Source organism: Protomyctophum parallelum (assembly GCF_964188405.1).
Source record: "Protomyctophum parallelum genome assembly, chromosome: 21".
In the NCBI taxonomy this organism is placed as follows: domain Eukaryota; kingdom Metazoa; phylum Chordata; class Actinopteri; order Myctophiformes; family Myctophidae; genus Protomyctophum; species Protomyctophum parallelum.
In genome coordinates this window covers 19,534,536-19,558,199 of record NC_139713.1, presented here as the reverse complement: position 1 = coordinate 19,558,199, position 23,664 = coordinate 19,534,536, and the positions used below count along the sequence as shown (strand labels likewise).

The following is a 23,664-nucleotide window of genomic DNA, read 5'->3' as shown; positions in this document are numbered from 1 at the left end:
GCATCTAGTATAGAGCCACTCCTTTACTCCATTAAATGAAGTACATCTGGTGTTGAAGTGATTAAGAAAAGTATAGATACTTAAAATATCGGTAAAATAAAAGGACACCAAAATAGAACTTCTAAATACCTGTTCTGTAGCCTGTCTGAACTAATCATCAACATCAAAATCCACCTAGGAACTAGGGCCAAGAGCTACAGACCGGTTTAGCCATAAGCCAAGACCAATCAATGCAAAGTAAATATTATTAACTACAAACATATGCCAGCGATGAAAACACTTGAATTTGAGGCTAATTTAGAAATCGCAAGGGGAACGATTTGGGAACTCAAAAAGTTGCAGATGCTTGTATGTTCTTTCATAAAAGAGAGAAGATAACAGACCTATCTGCACCAGTTAAAGGGGATACGTTTCATATTAACTTTTTATCTGGCTATTTTTCAGCTCCAAATAGAAAGTGATGTGCGTGCATGCGTGTTGCAGATCTGCATGCCGAGAGAAAGTTGATTCTGAACTTGGCTAGAATTCCTAATCTAAAGGGAAAGGGCAGTTACTGTTACCTGTCAGTTTAATGCGAAATGCTAACATGCTATCCTTTAGTTTTTTCCTCAGACCCTGTCTCAATCTATAATCCTCTTCCTAGTTGCTGTGCCCATTCTAGCCTGAGCGCTGGCAAGTAGAGAGTTCCTCCTGCCTTCAGGAACCTGTGTGTTTGTTTTGTCTGGCCGTGTCCCAGCCTTAACCACACTAGCCCCATTGGCCAGGCATCAAACGGAGAGGCAGAAACTATGTAACTGACAGACCTAGCAGGAGAGAAAATGAAACGAGGGGAAAGAAAGGCAGACAGAAACGGAGAAATAGAGAGATTTAGACTTGTTTTTATACTAGGGTGCAAGCTGGTGTCACATGCAGAAAATAGCAAATATACAAGCTCACATCATGTTGCAATGCCGGCACGCTACCTGGTATAAATCAGGCTTTAAGTCTGATTGTACAGCCATGTTGCTCGCTAAGAAATGCAACCTGGCCAAAGAGGGGTGCATACTTAGTTTAGACTAGTCATTGGTTAGACATAAGGTTGGTGAGGGGTGCGTTAAGACGACCGGATTAAGGCTGGTGAGGGGTGCCTTAAAACGACCGCATTAAGGTTGGTGAGGTGATTTATATGCCGCTTTTGTTAGTGATAGAATGCAATGCGCACAATATATCGACCAACTGGTTGCCTGTTCACTATGCACACCTGACCAGCCCAGCTTGCAGAGGGCCAGGTCGGATGTGGAGTCTTTGACTTTATAGTGTCTTTTTTTTTTTTTTTTTTAAGATATTTTTTTGCGGCTTACGCCTTTTATTGATTTTTGAAGGGACAGACAGTAGGCTGACAGGAAACGGGAGAGAGATGGGGGGATGACATGCAGTAAAGGCCGTGTCGGGTCCGGGAGTCGAACCCGCGGCACACTGCGACTGGATTACCAGTCCGGTGCCCAGACCGTTACGCTACGGCCTGGGCCTATAGTGTCTTTTATATTGTTATCCTGTTGTCACTGGCGTTACTAGTACTACTTAATTCCGTACTTGTTCTCTACCCATACCTCCTGTATCTTACTGCGGCGCTGCTATAATTTCCCGCACGATCAATAAAGGTCTGTCGATCTCTTTAAATAATGTCACTCCCTTGGATTACCGTTCCTTTATCCGACAGGGAGAAAGGCAGTCATGAGAGAAACGGTTACATCAAGGTGTATACATAAGCCAGTAGGAGCTCATCGTCAAGCACTTAGTGCATAACTATAGAAAGAAATATAACAATTATTTGTCCTTGTCATTTCTGTCTTCTCCAGCACTACGGCCCAGTCCCCTCCCCCGCCCCTCGTACGCATCATCAACGGATACATCACAGTGCGGCCGCCCGACAGAGTCCATGGTCCCTACAGTTACCACCACAGACCTTCGTCATCATCATTACCATCGTCTTCCTCGTCGTCCTCACTACCCCTCCTCTTCACATTCTGTCTACTTCTCCAACATATTATATCAACTACGCTGCTCTAGGTCTATATGCTGCAGTGGAGAGACTTATATTCCACAAGCCCCGCTGGTGGCCCCTAGAGGCCGTGCTGCTCCCTACACTGTTTTCAACCAGTGTGGTTTGAACCAACGGACATCGCCACCCTTAAAAGATCCCTGCGCTCTCATTAGTGGGGCCCCATACGAGAAGTCTCATTGACGTCTCATGTTGTCAGCTCAGAGAGCAAGAGAACAGACCTCGTAACGTGATTTGACCCTCTCATTTGGAGATCAGGACTCTCGCTGTATAACTTTCAAAGAACACTAGATCACAGTGAAACACTCTCTGATGTTTAGGATATGTGGATCGTGCTAGAACTGCCCATGGACGCTTGTTCTCAGAGAATATACCCGAGGCTGCCGAGAAGCAGAGACGTGATCTGAATAGAAAATATGAGTCTCATAAGATTTACTTTTCCTGCAACATGGAAAACCAGAGGTTATAAAAGGGTTCATTTGATGTGCATTATAGCACAGGGTATTATACATTGTAAGACTGTGAGATGAAAGGTGACTCTTCATACAACAGGAGGTTTCAACAAGGATGCCGTTCCAATAATTTCATAGAAGATTATATTGCGGTGAATGCACCATTCACCAACATGTCTCAGAACATTAGATCTTACCATAGACACCAACATCTGGGGATACAGATACAAGTACAAAGTTTACACAGTAGTTCAAAATAACCCTTTGTCCCACTCAATAATTTTGTCTTTGAGCAGGAAATAATAAATCATTCAGGGATACTTCTAGAATGTCTGAATTGTAATGCTAACATGTTAGCCGAATGACAAGAAATCTAGTCAGCCTATTCTGGGTTGAACGATGGGCAGAAAATAGCAGTTCTACAAGCTTGTGATCTTGTAGATCGTCTATTTTTGGTGAAGAGATTTGGTGTAGTGGCAATAATAGTGTACCAGACTCCCCGGTCATCAGGTTAACAACACAACTATTCTACAGGTTCTACAGGTGACATCCATAGAACTCAGTTTAGGTCAAATGTCATTGTGTTCAATTCAAAATGTGTTGCTGTTTCAATGTCACAACCATATCAGTATGTTCTATATTTGCGTGTGTGTGTGCGTGCGTGTGCGCGCTCGCGTGTGTGTGTGTGTGTGCGCGCGTGTTGCAATAAAATCAGCTCTTAACTCCCTGCCATTGCAAACAGCAATGTTTTCTGCAGACTTATTCTTCTGTTTTAGAAGAATGTTTTTAGTTTTGCATAACACTGTAGGGGGAAATTGTACATAATGTATCTACATATTATAGATTATTGTAGAAATATATATAAAAAAATAAAATTATCAAAAGGTGTTGATGTTGTTTTTTCCTTCTTTTTTTTAAAATAAATAAAATAGATATGCAGTATATTTTTGAGATTACATCAGGAACTAACCACCATAGCCCATGTCAAGTCTCTCTCCAAAGTGAATTGTTTGGAAGGGAGAGGCGATTGTATTGTATTACATCAGTGTTACCATTGGCTTTGCTGTATGGCATTGTGAAAAGAATTTATGTCGATGTCTTTATTTTGTTTTTGTTTTCACATAGAGATTATTTGTTTAATTTATTTGACTATTCAGTAGATGTAGGCGACATAAATCATTCCTAATGTTATTTCATTTGTTTTGCAAGTAACTTTCCGTTGCTGTCCATGGTGTCAAATACGTTCATGAATGCATTTGGCACTATGCATGTTTTTGAAATGGGATTTGAAAATCCATTTTATTTTGTGAAAGGAGCATCACTATTACCGTTTTCTGTAATAAGAGAGCAGTAATAACCTATACATTTTCAAACGCTGTCTTCACGTATGGAGCACAAAACAAAGTATTGGTATTTCTGTTTTTTACTTTTGTCATGTAGGTGATTCACATTTCAATTATGTGGCATGAGCTGATCGTAATATTTTCTACTATAAAGTTGAAAACAATAAAGAATTTATCTAGTTAAACATCTGATTTGTACTTATACTTCTATACTAAAGCAAACCAATGACATTTTTATATTGACCACTAGTTTAAAGAAGGCACCTGCTCTTAGAAAATGACAGAAAAAAAAGACAGAAAAATGTAAATGATTGATCATACTGTTTAGAGATGTCAGACTGTGTCCTCGAGCTATTAGATGTCAAACTGAAATAGTTTTCTTTCCCTAATAAATGGGGAATTGAGCCCTGAATTAGGTCAAGAAATGTGTATAAAGCAAATTAAGTAAAGGACAGGACATTCTCAGTCATAGGTTATTTTTAGATGCTATATTTGTGCATTTTTGTACATGTCTGTGAGGCAGTAATGTTGACTATTTCTAGAACACAGTGGGACTATCCAAGTGCCTATTTAAGGCAAGCTACACCACATCACTATTTAGCAAAACCTCACTCCTTATCACAAACACCCTAAAAGCAGAGTGTTTTTAACTGAAATCTTTGCTTCTGGGGGTGTCCCTGGAACAACATATTTTCAGATGAGGGTCATTGGCCAATTACATATATGTATGTCATATACATGAAATATTGAGCACAAATGATACAGAAACATGAGGTTTTTCAGAAAACTGTCAGGATTTTGAAGATTTTTTTTTTCATTTCGACGTCAAGCCTAAATGGATTAATACACTGAGAGTGTCCAAATGTAACTGAAGTGCAAGGGGGGTCCGTAACCACGCTCTCAGAGTTGGGAATGGATTGAATAACGCTGAGGATTTGACAGTGCATTGACGAATGTATCCCGCACGCTCTGCCTCCTGCCCTGACTCGGGGGTTCACAGTGTGTTTATGTGAGGTTAATGTGGTGTGATAAGGGCGCATTTAGGAACCCTTTGATGTGCATATGTGGTCCACCGCAAACAAGGCAGCTGCTCCGTCAGGGTACATTGATTTTTGCAGAAGAAAACAGGAAACCAGATCTAATTGATCCTATAGAGATATACGGGAAATGAGAGTTAATTGATTTGTTGTATCAACAGGAAAGGAGACCAATTGACTTAACTGGCAGTGGTGGAAGTACTCAGACTACTTTAAGTACTAAACGCTACATTTTGATGCCAATACTTTTGTACTTTTACTCAAGTACATTTTGAATTTCCGAACCATTAAAAATGGTGAAGCGGGAAAACGTGTCAGGTGAAAATAGGCATGGCTTATTTGTATTAATTATCAGGACGGAATATGAAAAATCGTACGTATTGATCACATGACTATAGAGATCACTTTTACCAATATGTTTGCATGATGTTTGGACATAATACTATGTTTTACTATGTTACTACGATATGTTTTGAGAACAAGCAAACTCAGGAAAAGCAAACCCCCAAGAGCCCCGGAACGCACATCATTTAAATATTTGACACTCTACAAATCGATTGTTTCTCCGCTCCATGTAAAACAATCCTTATCCAACAACACCCCCGTAAGTTACTCATTCATTCCCTGCCAGAAAAAATAAACGAAGGTGCAGGTCACTCTTTTAATTCCCTCCTATGAGCACTGGTCGCTGACAGACGCTGCAGCCCATTTACGTGCAAGAAATCATGTTGGATATAAGCATTTTTACCTCCAAACTGAACGAGAATAGACAAGAATGTTCAATTAGATGTGTGTGTGTGTGTGTGTGTGTGTGTGTGTGTGTGTGTGTGTGTGTGTGTCTCTGACCCCTAAATCATTTGCTAGGAAAACAGTAGGCCTACGTACTGTATGCGTGTGTGCATTTTTCGTTGCTCTTTTTATTTTGCATCCATGCATGCACGCACACACAAATTCACAACAGCTACATTAGTAAGTTGTAGTAGACAAGCAGTATATGCACCAACTGAGACAAATAGACAAGTATAGGGTTAGAATTAGGTACTTAATTTCTATCAATTTCACACCCCATGAAGCCTTGAATTCACAGAGATTTCTTTTGGTTTTGTCGCTTTCCTGAGCCAACCGGCGGAGACTCAGTGGAGACTAAATTGGGGGCCTGTGACCACATATACACGTAATTTTGGGAATGAACATGTTTGATAACTACAGGTATAGATGAGGCAAAATCACAATCCAGTTGTAAGTACTTCTGAGCAACATGTTATTGTTCATTTGATACAGCTCTGGCCAATCCCTCACAGCCTTGAATAAATAAGCAAACGTGTGTCTGCTCCTTTCGTCGAGACCATTATCACCGCATCAAGTCTAGTGGCCATTGGAGTGTTGTGAATCATAGTAATTAGTGCTGGTGCTAAGTGACTTCTCTGTATATTTACAATGAAAAAGTCCCCAGGGCTATGATACCTTACCCTCACTGATCAAATCGGCGACTTAGAGGAACTGTTCTTGTGTTTTCAGCCCGTTCAAACCAGACAGTGGCCTTGTGGTTAGAGTGTCCGCCCTGAAACTGGGAGGTCGGGGGTTCGATCCCCGGCAGGGTCATACCAAAGACTGTAAAAATGGGACCCAATCCTGCTTGGCACTCAACTAATGATTCCCGAGCGTGGCGCACGCTGCAGCTCACCGCTCCAAGAGATGGGTCAAATGCGGAGAACAAATTTCACTGCGGCAACGTGTGTGACTAATCGTACGACTTTGACTTCACTCTGAAGAAAGGCACAGACTTTCTGACTTACCTTCTCTTAGGAATTGGCTAAGTGGGAACACAAGAAAGAATTCAGATAGGAGGCCTAATACTTACTATAACTGTACTTTGGGCTGATAATCCTGTACAGCGATATTTTCTGTTTTTGAGGAACGCTAGCCCCTCCTATGCACAGCTTTGTGTGTGTGTGTGTGTTTGTAACACGCAATGTGATAATTTGATTGGCTGAGCACGGAATGTGATGATGTATGATGATAAGAGCACCCCTCACTTCACACGTGAATGTGAATTTTTGTGAACTTTTGAGAGGCTAAAGCCCCTCCTATGTCCAGCTTTTAGTGTGTGTGCAAACACAAACTTTGTCCTACACAAACATTAAATGCCATTGACAATGAATGGACAATTTTGAGTGTTGATGTAAACACAAACATTGCGTAACACAAACATTGAAGACGAAGGTGAAGACTCAAATTCCGATTGGCCGGGATGAGATGATGTATGATGATGTACGATGATTTTTATTATCTTTTTGACCTAAATTGAACACAATCAACGGCCAATAATGGGCCCCAGGAGCCCCTGTCAGGGCCTCAAACCCAGTACCGCGCGGTCCAGTTTCACCGAAGGCCCCTGAGAGCCAAGTAAATAAGCCATTGGCCCATTTGGCCCTGCACACACACACACACACACACACACACACACACACACACACACACACACACACACACACACACACACACACACACACATAATTGGCATCAAAACAGCACCATCTTTTCAACCGATTATCCATAGTCGTAGTCGCGGGTGCAACAGTTCCAGTTCCTCTCCAGAGCAACATTATTTAGTAACTTCATCCTGGGGGATCCCGAGGTGTTCCAATTAAGGCCAGTTTGGAGATATAATCCCACCATCTGGTCCTTGGTCTTCCCAGGGGTCTCCTTACAGTGGGGTGTGCAACAAGCAACGCTCTACAGGCATCCAATTACTAGATGGAACCACCTAGATCTTTTCAACCAACAGATGATGAATTAATAGGATCGAGGGACAGCAGGAAAGCTAAAACTGAATTAAGAGAGAAGTGACTCCAAGTGAGTCAAAGAGAGACCCAGATGTTTTCAACACCTGGAGACAGATTATCAGGGGAACCATGTACAACTCCAGCGGGTCTCAAACATTTCCATGTCGAGGAGGACGCCCAAATTGTTATGCATTAAACGGACGCCAATCTGAAAATATTATATGCCAAGGACAGTGGTGGAAAAAGTACTCACAATTTTTACTTCAGTAAAAGTATCAATACTTCAATATAAAGATTACTGTATCGGTATCGGGAAAAGTATCGGGAAAAGATACTGTATCGGTATCGGGAAAAGTATCGGATCGTCCCTTATTTGTCATATCGGGTCATATCGGTATCGGTGAAAATGCCAGTCTAACCACCGATCCGACACAGGGGTAAGGGGTTGACACTATGGAAGGTAAATAAAATGTTGGGACATGTGGAGTTTGCTTTGGAGTTGCCCAAACTGCAAGTGCACATTTGAGTGAGGAGTCTGCTATAAACATGAGATATATAGCTAGATAGCTATAAACACAACATGAGATCACGACACTGGTATCGGTATTCGGTAATCGGTATCGGTATCGACTATAACACAGAAATTGAGGTATCGGGATCGGAAGCAAAAAAAGTGTATTGGGAGTAAAAGTAAATGTCCAGAATTTAACATTTTCTTGAGAAAAAGTAGGCCTAGTTTTCAAATGTATAAAAATCTTTTGAAAATAGCAGGTCTATAAGCTCACAATGGGTCGCATCTTAATATTTCTCTCTGAGATGTAGTGGAGTAGAAGTAAAAGTACTGAAAATGGTAAATACTCCAGTAAAAGTAAATAAAAATCACACCTGTGTGAAGTGAAAGTGAGTGTTGGGGGTCCCCGGGGGTCCCCGGAAGTTCCAGACCCACAGGAACTCGCCCAGGGTGCCGGCCCGGTTCCGGCGAGCCGCCCAGCGTCCGAAATGATTGAGAAATGGTCCCTCTACTGTACTGTACTGTCACTTACTGTACTGTCACACCCGAAATCATCATACAGTTAATGTGTGTGTGTGTGTGTGTGTGTGTGTGTGTGTGTGTGTGTGTGTGTGTGTGTGTGTGTGTGTGTGCGCGTGTGGCGACACTATTTTTGTGCTCGGACACAGCCAGCCAGCCAGCCAGGGACACACATGGCTGTCTATAGGAGTGGTTGCATCACTCAAAAAACACCTAAAATTGTACTTCAGGATATGCCCAATGTCCATTGGAAAATGTTTGTATTGTTACAAATCTGAAAATAGACAATCTGCAAGTTATAACGCATCACAGTGTTTCCACACAATAAAATCAGGTGGGTATGGCAAAGGAAATGACACCTATGTAACAAATAACAATAGGTGAGGTATTAAAGCCACTTCCTGAACTGCACTCACTGTTGGATGCCTAATATGCCTATACTATGGTTGGGATGCTTTTCTCAAACTATAGGCTTTTTTTATTCACACGAAATGCAGCCAGTCCACTAGGTGACACTCACGCACTGTATCTGGGTTGAGGGTCATCAGCTCACTGTTTGCTACGTCAAGTCTGTTCACTTCAAACTATTAAAAGCAGTGACACACATGTGGTATTTTGGGGAATTATAATTCAAAGAATCTTCAAAATGTAGACCTGCTATTTGAAGGATTTGAACCTATCCTTTGGAAGACAAAGCCTTTGATAGCCACTGGCACTGTCTGCCTACTGTAGTTTGTCCATCTGTTTTCCTCCGAGGTGGAAAGCCTGGTGAGGCGAGGTTAGTCCATCTGTACCTGCGTAGATTGATTGGTCATGCCTGCCTGATCTTGATGCCTGTCATCATGTGCTTGTTTCTAGAATGCAGCAGATTTGTTGTTCTTCACCCAAAGTTTTTGGAAAGATAGGAAGTCAGCACGAGCTACTGTACAACAGCTGTATCCTGAGGACTTCACCTTTACTGGGCAACTCCACAACAACAGCATCTGTCCTATAGCCTATGGATTACTGTGATTGAAGACATCAAGGTCATAATTGTAATTTTTGTCGAATGGATTTTCATTGATTGTGCCCGTTATCTGCTGCTATGCTAGCCCTAGAACGGCTCTTGTTGTTACATACAGTATGTACAGTATGTAACAACAAGAGCCGTTCTAGGGCTACTGCTATGCTAGCCCAAACATTTAGATTCTCGTAGAGGTTTGAGAGATTCGTCAGAATCGAAAAAAACCTCTACGAGAATCTAAATGTTTGGGCTACTGCTATGCTATGAGTGCTATAATCTGCTAATTAACTTGAGGGGGCTATCTTTGAGGGTTTGTGTAAACACAAACATGGCCCCCTCTCTCTCTCTGTTTAAAAGTAGGCCTACAGGAAAAATCTCAAACTACAGGTAAAAATATAGTAGGCTACAGGTAAAAATCTCGAGATGGCTCGCCCCAAGCCGTGGATATCCACGGATATTCCAAGCCAGGGCACTTTTTGAAAAGCGTGGATCTCGCCCCACATGGATATCTCGCCCCATGTTTATTTTACCGTATTTCTCATATTAGAACATTTAGAATCAATGTTGTTTGTCAAAGGAGAATATTTAGAACCAGTTTTGTTGTTGTTGGTCAAATGAAAAGTATGCTTGGATAATGAATGGCTCACCCAACACAAACATTGAATGCTGCATGTCATTGTATTGTGAATTAATGGCCAGCTTTGAGTGTTTAACGTTGCATAAACATTGAAGACGAAGGTGAGGTTGAGGACACAAATTGTGATTGGCCGGAATGAGATGATACATAATTAATGATGTATGAAGAGCGCCCCTCACTTCACACGGGTGTGATTTTTTAGTTTACCGTTATATTTGGGAATGTGATGGGATGAAGTGTCTTGTAGCAGCCTGACATTACACCTGTCAACCTCTAAGACACCTGACTTAATATTTGTAGGAAATTTAAGGCAAGAATTTGTATTCATTAATTAAAAATGAGTTTTAATTAATTAATTAATGCCAGAATGTTGCTGCCCACCCCATAGGGCCCACCCAGATGGTCCCAGGCCCACCTACTAACCTGACTCTGCCAGGTGGAAGACACGCTTACTTCACAACGTACTGTGAACTTGTGAATCAATACCGCCCCCATCTGGCAGAGTTAGGGTAAGTTAAAAGTTACCTTCCATTATGAAGCACGCACTGAACTCTTTCTTTCTGCTTTCTCTTAGCCATTTGCGTGGCTTAATTTACTTTCATCTTGCCAATGAAGATTAATTTGCAAGTGATGGTAATTGTCACTCTACTCTACACTATACACAGAACAGGCAATATAACATTATGAAGCTTAGCAGCAGTATCTTCTTCAGTTTCTGCAGCAGGCTCCCCTCTTCATCATCTTCCTCCTCTCCCTCTTCAGCATATGCGTCAGTGTCTACTCTTGTTCCTTGTTTTTCTCAACAAAAAAAAAGATCAGTTATGGTAAATTAATGTTTAAACTGTCAGTTCACATGTTAGATCAGTAGATGGCAATATTACCCTGCATAAATTCAAAGTGGTGCTGAGGTTGTCACTAGATTGCCACTCAATAACAAGTTATAATTGTCAACCAAATAAATGAGTGAACACTACAGTTGTGTTGGAACTTGGAAGTGGAACACAAAACTGATCGGTGTGAGGTTCTCTCTCCTAATCACACCCGACCTGAGCATTTATTTTCTGTTTTAAAGACATTAAGACATGGCCGGGGTGACGGGGTCCCCTAGACAAACTGAAATGATAGCTTTAACCTTTTAACCATAGCCTAGTATAGCCTACCGGTACTTTTGGTTTTAACAGTTAATTAATACATAAATACATACATTTCCACTGGAATATTATTGTAAGGCTAAGTTTGGCATTTTTCTTTCTTTCTTTCTTTCTTTATTGCCCTACCTGCGTCTAATTGGCCGCTTTCCAGACGAATAGTTATTGCCTGCGTCACGCCGAGACGAGACCCAGACCACAACATCGATTTTATTTTACTGCGAAAGTACATTTTGCTCAGGTAAAACAAGTTTGACAACGCCGAATCCCGATGGGGCATTACTTTTAGCGGCTAAATTTAGTCCCATACCAGGCCTACCTACACTATTGTCTATATTGGACCAAACTCGTTCTTCACGAGTCATGGCGTGATGCCGGGACTTCCCCCTGTTTTGAAATATAAAGTTCTCACCCCAAGGCCACGGGCGTTGTATTTCCACCGGCCATGCATTTCGTATTATTCAATAAAAAAGCATTTGAATCCGATCCGTGGCCAGTTTCTCAGTTTTGCCGGCATATGCTTTCAACTGCGCACCCCTATTGTTTGGGAAGTGAAATTTTTTAAGCACAGCTCAATACCCACTTCTACACCATTGCTTTTAATTGATCTTTTATTTTTTGTTATTCATGTCCTCACTGTATTGCACTACTGCTTGTTTTTTAATGTTTATGCCTTGCTTTTATTTTTTTCTCATTGCTCTGTAAAGCACTTTGAGCTGCATTTCATGTCATGAAAGGTGCTATACAAATGAAGTTTTATTATTATTAATACCCAACCGTGAACAGTTCTAACATCCGTGCCTCTGGGATGAGAACTTTATATTTTAAATCTAGGAAAACTTGTTAAACAAAGCAGAGGTCATCACCATGCTGACTTGTGTTGGACCAACATGAGTGGACAATAGGATTAAACACATAAAGAGCTAACCCCGAATGACCATGACAGGTCTGTAACTCTGAGAGTGTACAAATGGAGCCAAATGGACCCGTAAGGGTCCATTCTCAGAGTTGAGGGGGTCATTGCAAATAAAACATCTGAGAACCACTAATACTAGTGCACACTGCACTCCTAATGTGCCAGCGTGTCATAGTAACATTTTAATTAGTGTCATACATATTCTGAAGAAAACTGGACACTTGCCACGACATGTTGATGACCTCCGAAACAAACTGCTCGCTCGACAGTGAGCGCTGTTAATGCCCACCACACAAAATAAGATAGGCCTACAGTACATTTGTAATACGGTACCTGTATAGGACAAGTCAAGTACAGTCATGTACATTTATATTAAAGTCATGTTTTATAGAAGCATGTCAACCTGTGGATAAATATACCCAAATAATATGTCCAGTTCTTTAAATACCCACTCTTATCTCGTCTCTTTACAGCAGTCATGTCTGAATGTCAGCCATCAAGGTACGGTGATGTACACTGTGGTAATCTTTCTCACTATCCAGTCCTACAGGTCAGTAATGCGTCAGTAACGGGATATGACGAATTATGTATTATTTTGTGTTGCCTGAGATGACTTCAGACATTGCTTATGTAATGTTTCTAAATTCTAAGTGAGCATCCATTTCATGTCACAGGACTGGCTCCCACCTGGGTATGACTACCGTGTTGTTGCCTTTGAGGAGCGATCTACAGAAATGAACCACAGTTTACGCTTCAGTCTTCAATGTGTTCCCATTGAAGACTGAAGAACAAACGACAAAGTGGGTTCTGGAGACGAAGGACACCCCTGCCCGCGTCACATTGCGAAGGGCAAAAGGAATCCCTATAGGGTAATGATATGCTCTCTTTCCCATCTGTGGTGAAATTATGTTGATAAAATAACCAAATTAAAATGTTAAATAATCATAATCAAATACATATATTTTCAGAAGGACAATGTAAATCATCCACTGGAAGCAGAACAAAAAACAACTGTCCATGCTAAATTGAGCGTGATCATCAAGGCAGCCCCTAGAAGTGAGTTTGTTCAGTGTGTTGTTGGGTTCAAAGTGTTCAAAGACGGGCCACTCTGCAGCTGCTGGCCGGTCAGCGTTCCCAAATGACCTTCAAGCTAAAAAGTTGGGTGACAACTATGTTCATGCTTCTGCTGATCGAGCCCTCTGCCCAGACCTGTAGGCTACTACAGCCAAAGGTAATTTGTTTTAAAATGAAATTATGTTGACTTGTCATATCCTGAAGAAGGCAGTTGGATCAGCCAAAACCTTTCTCCGTTCATAGTAAAATATTGTGTTTGCGCCTTTGCGGACACCTTTGAATTCGGCACATTCTTAACAAGTTAACTGACACCGGGTGGCGATAGAGGCCAGTTAGCTGCATGCGCCAGCCAGAATAGAGATTACCATGTTTTCACACCCGGGTTCCTTGCTCGCAGAGCTTTCGCCAGAATCGTTATGTCGGTAGCGATGAGGTAAGATGATGATCACCACGGACAGCACTCAGAGATAACAGCCAAAGAAGATCCTACTTTTAATGGTACCCTATGCAATGCGTGTGTACGTCTCCTGGTGCTGGGGTGACGAAGGTGTTGCCCAGCAACCGGGTTAGTGTTAAAAGTAAAAACAGTTGGATTTTAAATGACGGAATATTCCGCCATTCTGTTGTAATGCACTGGATATGTCACTAATGGGTTATTAGTCATTTTAAAAACCACACATTTTACAAATATGCAGTCATGTGATTTACATAACAATGTTGTCCTTTGTTGACTTTCGTGTTTTCTCCTGCAGCGGAACGTTGCCTTCAACCTCCCACAGCTTTTTGATCTACTGACCTCCAAGTAACCTCCCAATAGCTCGCTTGACCAGTGTTGCTCTTGGGCAGCCGACAGCTGTGAAAAGCTCACGGTTCCTTCCACAAGTTAAATCCTGTGACATTCGTCAGGTAATATTTATTTAATTTTCCGTAATGTGTCCTTTGTCCTTTTCGTAATGGTTGGGTTTCTTTCACTACATATTCTGTTTTGGAGGACCCTGATGTAAACAAGTCTTAGTGCTTTTTTCTGGTGTTTATCCTCGTAGCAGCTTTTGTATTGACCTGTACCTTCATTTTCTAATACCTTTAACATATCAGTGACAGACGTTTTGAGGTAAAAAGCAGCACCATTGCAGGAAAGGCGTACTCAGTAGACATGGCGTCGGAGGTTTGCAGTTGTCCAGCAGGTATTACAGGGCCACCAGGCACGCAGGTCACGCCATCCGCACTTCGGAGAAAGACAGTCGCGCTATTCCCTCTTCAAAATCTGTTGCGCATCTACATGGCGTTTTAGGCGAAGTGATGGTGCGTTTGGGTCATAATAAGTTAATTACAAAATATAGAAATAAATACTATTCTACTATACAATTATGATTTATCACATACCAACTACATGTTATTGTTCTAAATGTATATTGTTCTAATCTCAATTTTGTCTGATCTTTTTTATCTTTCCAATTTCACTTGTGTGTTCTGTATCATCCGTTCTCAGCTCTCCTGATTGAATACAATTAGCCCTTCGCTAAACCCCACCCCAAAAAGCGATTGTTCAATGCCAATCCATATAGTTTAGCAACCGTTGCTATGCTGGGTAAACTTTCCTCACCTCCTAGCTGGCTGTGTTGAACACATAAATAACTTAACGTTGGGAAAGTTACACGACTCAGCCACCCAGGTGATGGCAATAATACTAATCACCGTATTTCTAGTTTATTGAAATAATGTCATGCACATTTATATAGTGCAAAGCCTAGTGCAGGCCCTGGTTGACTAGATTTAGAACATTTTGAAGCTCTTTCTACTGTAATTATCGATTATTTATATGGAGAAATCCCTGTCATATAACATGCATCTCAATGGGGAGAAGGGCAGCTTGCCATGTCTCCTCGCTGCTAACGTGCCTATTGGACAAGAACAGGTTGGGGAGGAACTTAGCGAAGGGCTAATTGGTATCCAGAGCGGAACATTCATTTTCTGTTTACTAGAGATCTGGAAAAACTATAGCAATGATTACTTATCGGAATATAGATCTATGTCTAATCTAATATAGATCTATCTATCACTTAAGCCACCTTTTTAGTTCAACTCTGCAAGTGTAAAAATATACCCATATCAACAGTGTTGTTCGTTTATCATTGAGAATGTAAATGGCCTAGGGATCCTATATGGACTTGGGCAGCACGTGGGCATGTCTGCTTGTAGAGCACTTTTACGCCCTCAGAGGTAAATGAACACTGAGGACTTTATTGTACAGGCACCAAGCAAAGCAGAATGGATAAGGAAGCACACAAACACATTGGGAAATTCCATTCCTTTCCCAAAATAAACCAGGACAGACATACAGGGCTGGCTGGCAACAGGTGGACACAAAGGCTGGCTCCTGGATTGTGTGTGTGTGTGTGTGTGTGTGTGTGTGTGTGTGTGTGTGTGTGTGTGTGTGTGTGTGTGTGTGTGTGTGTGTGTGTGTGTGTGTGTGTGTGTGTGTGTGTGTGTGTGTGTGTGTGTGTGTGTGTGTGTGTGTGTGTGTGTGTGTGTGTGTGTGTGTGTGTGTGTGTGTGTGTGTGTGTGTGTGTGTGTGTGTGTGTGTGTGTGTGTGTGTGTGTGTGTGTGTGTGTGTGTGTGTGTGTGTGTGTGAGACAAAGACGCAGATGATGCTCGTAACCCCAAATCTACAATTCAAACGGAATTACTACAGATTTGTATATGCAATTATGCATGTCTGTATGAATGCTTACTGTATGAAGAAGAATCTACGTAGTAAGTGTGTGGACACTACACTACAGTGTTAATGTATCGGCTACAACGCTGAGAGTACACTGTTTAAATGTTGGGAAAACGTAATGTCAACAAACGGGTCTTGATGTAGACTAGAATGTCTTTTTTTCTCTATTTTCTGTGGAGAAAAACAAACAATAGTTTGCTTGCCATGAGCTTTGGGCAAATCTCTTTAAAGTAACTCTGTGAGTTAGTATGCATAGTACTTTTTAACCAAAATACTTGGAATAGTAATAGTTAAGGGTAAAAATACCACATCTAGTGAGAAACCTGTCAATGCCTCCAAGTCTGGCTGTCCTGAATTGTCTCTGAAGCCTGATTTACAACGTATATATACAGTACAAGTTCTACAGCTCATAGAAGATCTGATATTTTAGGCAAGCAACACTGGAGTATAAATTAAGCATTATGTTTGCACAACAACACCTCACATAAAACATGACTGTTTGCAACATAGCGTGCGCGCGCGCGTGTGTGTGTGTGTGTGTGTGTGTGTGTGTGTGTGTGTGTGTGGGGGGGGGGGCCTGAGGGGCTACACATTTGAATGACAAGCAAATAAAAAGGCACACTCTTCAATGGCAAGATAGTGAATAGTATGTTTGTTAACACATATGTGTACAGTATGCACATGTGTAGTCATGTACTATACCACAATCCAGCTGTTTGTGCTTTTAACTTTTACTTATAGCCTATACTGGAAGTATGCCATCCAGTAAACCCTGCCTGGACAAATGACAGTAAAGTAACTGGAATGTTTAATCTAGTTATGTCTATGACAAACAGGGGCCTCACATGGTCATGCATGATGGTGAGTGTGGATAGCGTTTCTGCGTAGCAGCTTAGGGGGGCATGAGCCTAACCACGCTGCGAGAATGACTGTACTGTACAAGAGGACAGCTAGCAGCTGCCCCCGTCTGTCATCTGAGTCAACACACACACACACACACACACACACTGCGTGGAACAGAATCAGATAGTTAGCTCTCACTGCAAGAGAACAGAACGGGCATGGCTGGCTCTGGCTAACACACACACACACACACACACACACACACACACACACACACACACACACACACTGGAAGAACAGAGTAAGAACTAACCAGTGCCTTACAACGTGGCTCCAGTCACTATGGGAATCAAGATGTCATTCTGAAGTCCTTTATCTACCTGTGGACAATCCTATAGACTATGAATATAATGCAGCACATACCCGTGTTCCACAGCCTTTTTCTGCTGGTTCTCCTCGCGCCCAGCTATGGGATACAGAGAGGTAAGCACGGGGTTCATGTTTTTTGTTTGCCTAGGAACTGGTATTGGGGAAATTCAATGTATCCATTGTGGTTTTTGTCTCTTCCTTTGTCTCAGATACAGTATACTATAATAACTATAATACATGGTAGGCCTAGGTTTGTTTGTATACAGTAGGGCCTAGCTAGGCTACCTTGTTTTTTGTGTTGATGGTACAAGTTGTTGATTTTCTGTGACGGTTAAAGTCTAAATGTCAACCTTTGGGAAGAGTTAGGCTATGATAAACACCCACTGTCCTCAAATTGATCTAAAAAGTATTCACAGAAAACATAATTTTCACAAAATACAGGGAACAAAGGAACAAATCAAAGAACAGATCAGTTCAATAAAAACAAACTGTGTGTGTGTGTGTGTGTGTGTGTGTGTGTGTGTGTGTGTGTGTGTGTGTGTGTTTATTTAGTGAAAATAAATGGCTACTTCCTAAGTCTAGCTGAAGATAGTCTACCTGTTTGTTTACAGTGTGATTGATAGCCTATACTGTGGTGTAGTGGCTAGGGGGACGTTCGTAAGCAGAGTACAGGTAAAGCCTAGCTGTCTCCAAATTAAAGTCTGTTTTGTATTTAGTGAACGTGTCGTGCTGTGGCACATTGTGAACTTGTAGATCTGCTGTTTTTGGTGCAGATTTAAATCAGGGCTACTAGGTTCCTTGTCTGCATTTCTATGTCGTTATGGCCTCTCCGTGTGGGCACACAGTTTGGAGGGTTTAAGGCATTCTGGAACGCAAGGCAGTGTTCCTGTTTATCAGTACAGAGTCGTATACTGTATTGGTAAAGACAGTATATGAAAGTCTGTTGCTATACATGCATGCCTTGTAGACAACAACCTCAACTGTCTGTTACTGTCTGTTACCACTAAGTCTGTTTTTAAGATTTGTTTTTGGCTTTCTTCTGATGGTATCAAGTGAAGACTGGCAGGAAAGACGGAGAGAGAGAAGGGGATAGAAATGCAGCAAAGGTCGTCATGAATGGGACTCGAACACGCGATGCGCTGTCAGGCCAAAGCCTATATGTGGCATGCGCCTGGACCACTTGGCCAGCGGGCGTCCCTGCTATGTCTACTTGTCTACTTGTCTAGAGTTGAATGTTTTGCTACAGAATAAGTAACGTTTGTAAAACATACTGTATGGTTCAGTGCTTGTGTACTGAACCATGTAACAACTTTCTCATCTTGCCTGTCTCCCAGTAGTCTTAGTTTATTCTCTCATTGAGTGCAGGGTCATTTGACCTTTCTGTTTGCCTGTCTGTCTTACTATACTGTATGTCACAGTCTTTAGGCCATAAAGGGACATAGAATAGGGAGGTAAAAAAAAAAAACTTTGATAATATAGCTGCAAGCAGCGATAAGACGGGACCAAGCAATAAGAAAAACCTCACCCGTGTGTTGAGCAGCGATAGCAGCGATAAGACGGGACCAAGCAATAAGATAAACCACACCCGTGTGTTGAGCAGTGATAGCAGCGATAAGACGGGACCAAGCAATAAGAAAAACCTCACCCGTGTGTTGAGCAGCGATAGCAGCGATAAGACGGGACCAAGCAATAAGATAAACCACACCCGTGTGTTGAGCAGCGATAGCAGCGATAAGACGGGACCAAGCAATAAGATAAACCACACCCGTGTGTTGAGCTGCTCAACAACACTGCTGGCTGGCTGCAGTTATAGTTATATTGCTCAATGTGAATTGCCCTTAGGCTGCTCAACAGTGCCACTTTAGGTCACCCAGCGGTATTGCAGCTGTTTGTACTCCTAACAAGCTCCATGAATCTTGGCCAAACGGTTCATGAGTTATGCCTGTTCAAAGTTAGCATTTTTAAATTGAGGGCTATAGCGCCACTCTTTGGCCAATGGTCGTGGGGTTCAGGGACCATAGGCCCTTCGGGCTTGGTCCCTTCATTCTTTTTTATGTTCCCTCGCAATAGCTTTGATGTGGAGGGTTTTGCATTGCAATAATAATACCAAAGGTATATCAAGTAAGTCGTTTGATACTTGATATACCGTAATAGTAGAATGCAGAGAGCATGTGTATGTTTCTGGCAGTCTATCTTACTATATGTCACAGCCTATAGACTTAGAATGCGGGCTGCATTTCACCTCCAAGGCACAGTACAGTAGTACCAGTATCACCTGTTGCCAACGTCTGCCAGGGGAATGGGGAGGGTGCAGTCATAGGGCTGCTCAGTGTAAATCTGAGTAAATCTATATCCTTCCTGTATTCAGACACATAGTCTCCTCATGGCTCTCACTGTGCTTGCTACAGGAACCTACTCCTTTTCTCTTTCTCCTTTCCCCTCTGCTCTCTGACTGCAACATTAAGTCTAATCACTCTGAGTTAACTGTAAAGGCTCAAAGGTGTGCAAAAATGAGCACACTAAACACATCAAATCATGCTGTATGGTCCAAATAATGTCTACATTATACTGAGACATACACAGTGCACATGCACGGACGCACACACACAATCCGATGATGACGTCCACTCCAATTGATCCAGAATGCCGCAGCTTGCTTGGTCTTCAACCAGCCACATTTTTCACGTCTTCCCCCCTTCTCCGCTTCCTCCATTGGCTCCCGGTTGCTGCCCGCACAGAGCACAAAACTCTGATGCTGGCCTTCAAAGCAACCAAAGGTATGGCCGGGACACCGCTCCACACGTCCCAAACTCTTCTCCGCTCTGGCTCCAAAACTATGGAATGCACTTCCCATTGTAATCAGAACCGCAGGCAGACTCACTCCCAATCTTCCGCCACAGTATGAAAACTTCAGACTCCGACTTAGCCCTTGACGACCTTTTACCCGCATATGCAAAGGCTCAACTGATGTAAGTTAGATAGAATCTTTATGTAGACATAGAACTTACTTATGATTCTTGATGACTAATGTTATGTATTTAATGTTTTACCATGTGGTGTTCTGGATTCAGTGCGTCTGCTAAATGCTTCTAAATTACTACTAGATCGGTACCCGGTGGTCACTGGCCTACTTGGAACGATGCAAGTTGGTGTGTCAAATTTTAAGTTGGTGGGGCGAACGCTTCTCGGATTATTTGAATTACAGACGTACATACACACAGAGACGTGGTGTATTTATTGCGACTATCAAACTCGCCCTCAGGGCGTCTTACTGATATTAGGATGTGAAATATAGTAAGGTTCAATGTAAGTCATATATTACAAGCTCATATATTAGCAGTAATTTTACATTATTGTAATGTCATACGTTCAGTATTGGCCAAAAACAGAAGACATTGTTGAGGCATAGAGACCGTACTCAGTAGGCCTATATGAGGTATATAAGGTTAAAATATCTCTCCCCAGCTAAATGAGGTTTAAACTCTGTTAAAACCCTATTTTGGCTATTTTGATAACCTATCTACAAGCATCTGCTGTAAAATAAAACATGGTGACAGATCTTTCAAATGTTGAAATAGCTCTTCTCTTATCAAGGTCCCTGGCACAAAGTCATCTCAAATGGGAGTCTACGGCAAATACGTAATCAATTTTGGGGTCATTGACATGAACAGTATTTGAAAGCCTCTGTTGTAGTCTAAAGTATCATATTCTTTGCTTGCGTTTATAACCGTAGCTATATAATCCAGGGTGATCCTCAAGCCTGATTTTATACCTAATCGTATGATGGTGTCACACGCCAAAAATAGAAGATGGTGAGCTTGTAGATCTCCTATTCTCAGCGCACCACAGATGTCATATGATGGAGTGTATACATTAAGCACGAGTCCTTCCCCCTCACCAAGACGTGACTGTTTGCTGAGCAGTTGGAGGCAACAGATGTTAAAGTCATCAGCTTGGTAATGAAGTGCTGCTCCACTGACATGGGACTACTGTTGTTGTTCTAGATGTGGAAACCATGACTTATTGTTGTAATGATACAGTAATGATACCCCAGCTACAGAGATGTTGACTCAAGGCATAATTATGGCCGTGTAGTAAAAGATAATATATGAAAAATATAGGAAAGATATCTTTTAACTTTGACTTGACTTGTTAGTATGACTTGAAAATACCACTGTACAAATTGTTTCCACATAGATTATTTTAAATAGATTTATGTGCTCACAGCATGTTGCAGAAAACTAGCCTACTCTGGTCTGATCTAATGACAAAAGTTAGAGATCCAAAATCTTAACATCCAAAATATTCTCTTTCCTCCCTGAAAGATCCTCCAGTGACCCATGATGCCGGTGACACATAATGTTACTGGTGAGGTGACATAGTCTGACTCCGCAGTAGCCTCTAGGCTAAGTAAGAGGATAGTGGGATAAGTCCTGTTGGCGGCAACAAATCTAATGAAATCTCCTATTTGGCTCTCTGTGCTACCCTTTTCAAATCCCCCAATAGTTATAAAACACAATAAACAGCCATCCAGTTGAGTTAATGAATGCTGCTGTACCTTGTGGCCGACAGACACTGGCTTGTTTTTTTTTTTTCACTTAATTTTTATTGAAGGAAGAACAGACAAGAAAAATACAACTGACAAGACTATACGGAAAGAAAAAGAAAATAAAAAGACAAAAAGTAAAAGAAAAAAGGCTGCATTTTTCATATTACAAAAAACATTAAATGAAATCCTATTGCAATATCGCTAGGCTGAGAGAAGAGATTCCACTTTTCCCACTTTTTATAGAATTTATCCTCTTGTAGTCTAAGTATGAATGTTAGTTTTTCCATAGCATACAGTTCCTCAATAATGTCCATCCATTGATCTTTCGTTGGTGGGTCCTGCTGGCACCAGCGTCGTGTGATTGCTTTTTTACTTGCTGCTAAGAGGATCTTGATTAAATATTTATCATGTATTAGAAACTCTTCAGGGATATTTCCCAACAGTAGAAAAGGAACAGACAGAGGTATCTCAAAACACAGAATGGTCTCCAAGGTGGAGTGGATGTCCTGCCAGTATTTCTGAATTTTAGGACAAGACCAGAAAATATGAGCGTGGCCCGCCCCCTTGTGGCCACACTGTCTCCAGCATGGCTGATCTGTTTTCAGTTGTCTTGATTTAATTTTGGGGCTAATAAAAAATCTCGTTAGGGTCTTCCAACAGAATTCTCTCCACACACTGGCTTGGTTTTAATGCTGTGCAGTGTAAGATCTCATCATGCTGGGTAGGAGGATTTTTCAATAACATTTCCCTGACTGTTGTCTTAAGCCCTACCTTGTCATATAATGAACAATGAAAAGGAAAGTGCCCGTGAATGGCAGATGGATTGACATAAACTTTTCTTTTAAAATCCTGTCACTTATATGTTTATGTATTGTGATGTATTTTAAAGTATTGTTCCGTGCAGTGTGAGAGGACCTCAGTGGAAATGAGTCTTCGGACTTGATCCTTGAATCGATTTGATTATAATGTTTTATGATTGCTTTTCTAAATAAATCAAATCAAAATCACTTTTAAATTAATAGATTTACTTTTAACTAGAGAGGATAATTTCATAGCAAATGGGTCTAGTAATAAAATAAAGTGCTGTTCCTTAAGTCACAAGATGCTGTACAAATCTAGTCCAGTATGCTTCCTCTTCCACAGGAGAGTGTAAACAGGAAACTGAGGGTAGAGACTGGAGACTAGAGAGTGAGGAGACATGAAACGACAGGAGTTGGATTCAAACTGCAGTCCTCGTGACTCAAACGGAGCATGTGGTAGTGCATTAAGGTGGCTGTAGCTTACATCTCAATTTGGTTACATTTGTAAGCTCTTAGAATTACAAATGAATAAAATAACACTGAGGATTTCACTGTGCATCCTGTTGGACTGGGTTAGAATCCCTAAAAAAACAATGAATACTGAATACTAACTTCCATGTGATATCAGCGTTAAGGATGGAAATTGTATGCAGTATGAAAATGATAATTTGCCTTTTGACCTCGGTTAAAAATGTATTCCAGTAGTTCAAACCTCAGTTTTGACCAGTAAATGTCAGGATTTCAGTTTGACGTACAGTATCATGTCCTTTCAATATGTCAGCTATGTTAATGTGTGACATCTACATTTCACTATAAAAATGAAAGCATTGTTCTTAGGCTACCCAAATCCTCTCCTCATCTCCTCTTCTCTTCTCCTCTTCGTCTAGACTCTAGTTCAAACAAAGTTGTAACATACA

The 23,664-nt window shown here is 41.4% G+C and overlaps 2 protein-coding genes across 2 annotated transcripts in view; both read left to right on the top strand.

Annotated features, from left to right (window-relative positions):
- The window catches only part of trabd2a (TraB domain containing 2A), a 78,299-nt gene extending 74,342 nt beyond the window's left edge, over nucleotides 1–3,957 (top strand). Inside the window, exon 7 of the mRNA XM_083793484.1 lies at nucleotides 1,839–3,957. Coding sequence (XP_083649610.1) covers nucleotides 1,839–2,049 — 211 coding nt within the window. The 3' untranslated portion in view covers nucleotides 2,050–3,957. The remainder of the gene's footprint in view (nucleotides 1–1,838) is intronic.
- A 13,320-nt stretch (nucleotides 3,958–17,277) lies between these two features.
- musk (muscle, skeletal, receptor tyrosine kinase) overlaps nucleotides 17,278–23,664 on the top strand; it is a 43,098-nt gene continuing 36,711 nt past the window's right edge. The window contains exon 1 of the mRNA XM_083793549.1: nucleotides 17,278–17,512. Coding sequence (XP_083649675.1) covers nucleotides 17,431–17,512 — 82 coding nt within the window. The 5' untranslated portion in view covers nucleotides 17,278–17,430. The remainder of the gene's footprint in view (nucleotides 17,513–23,664) is intronic.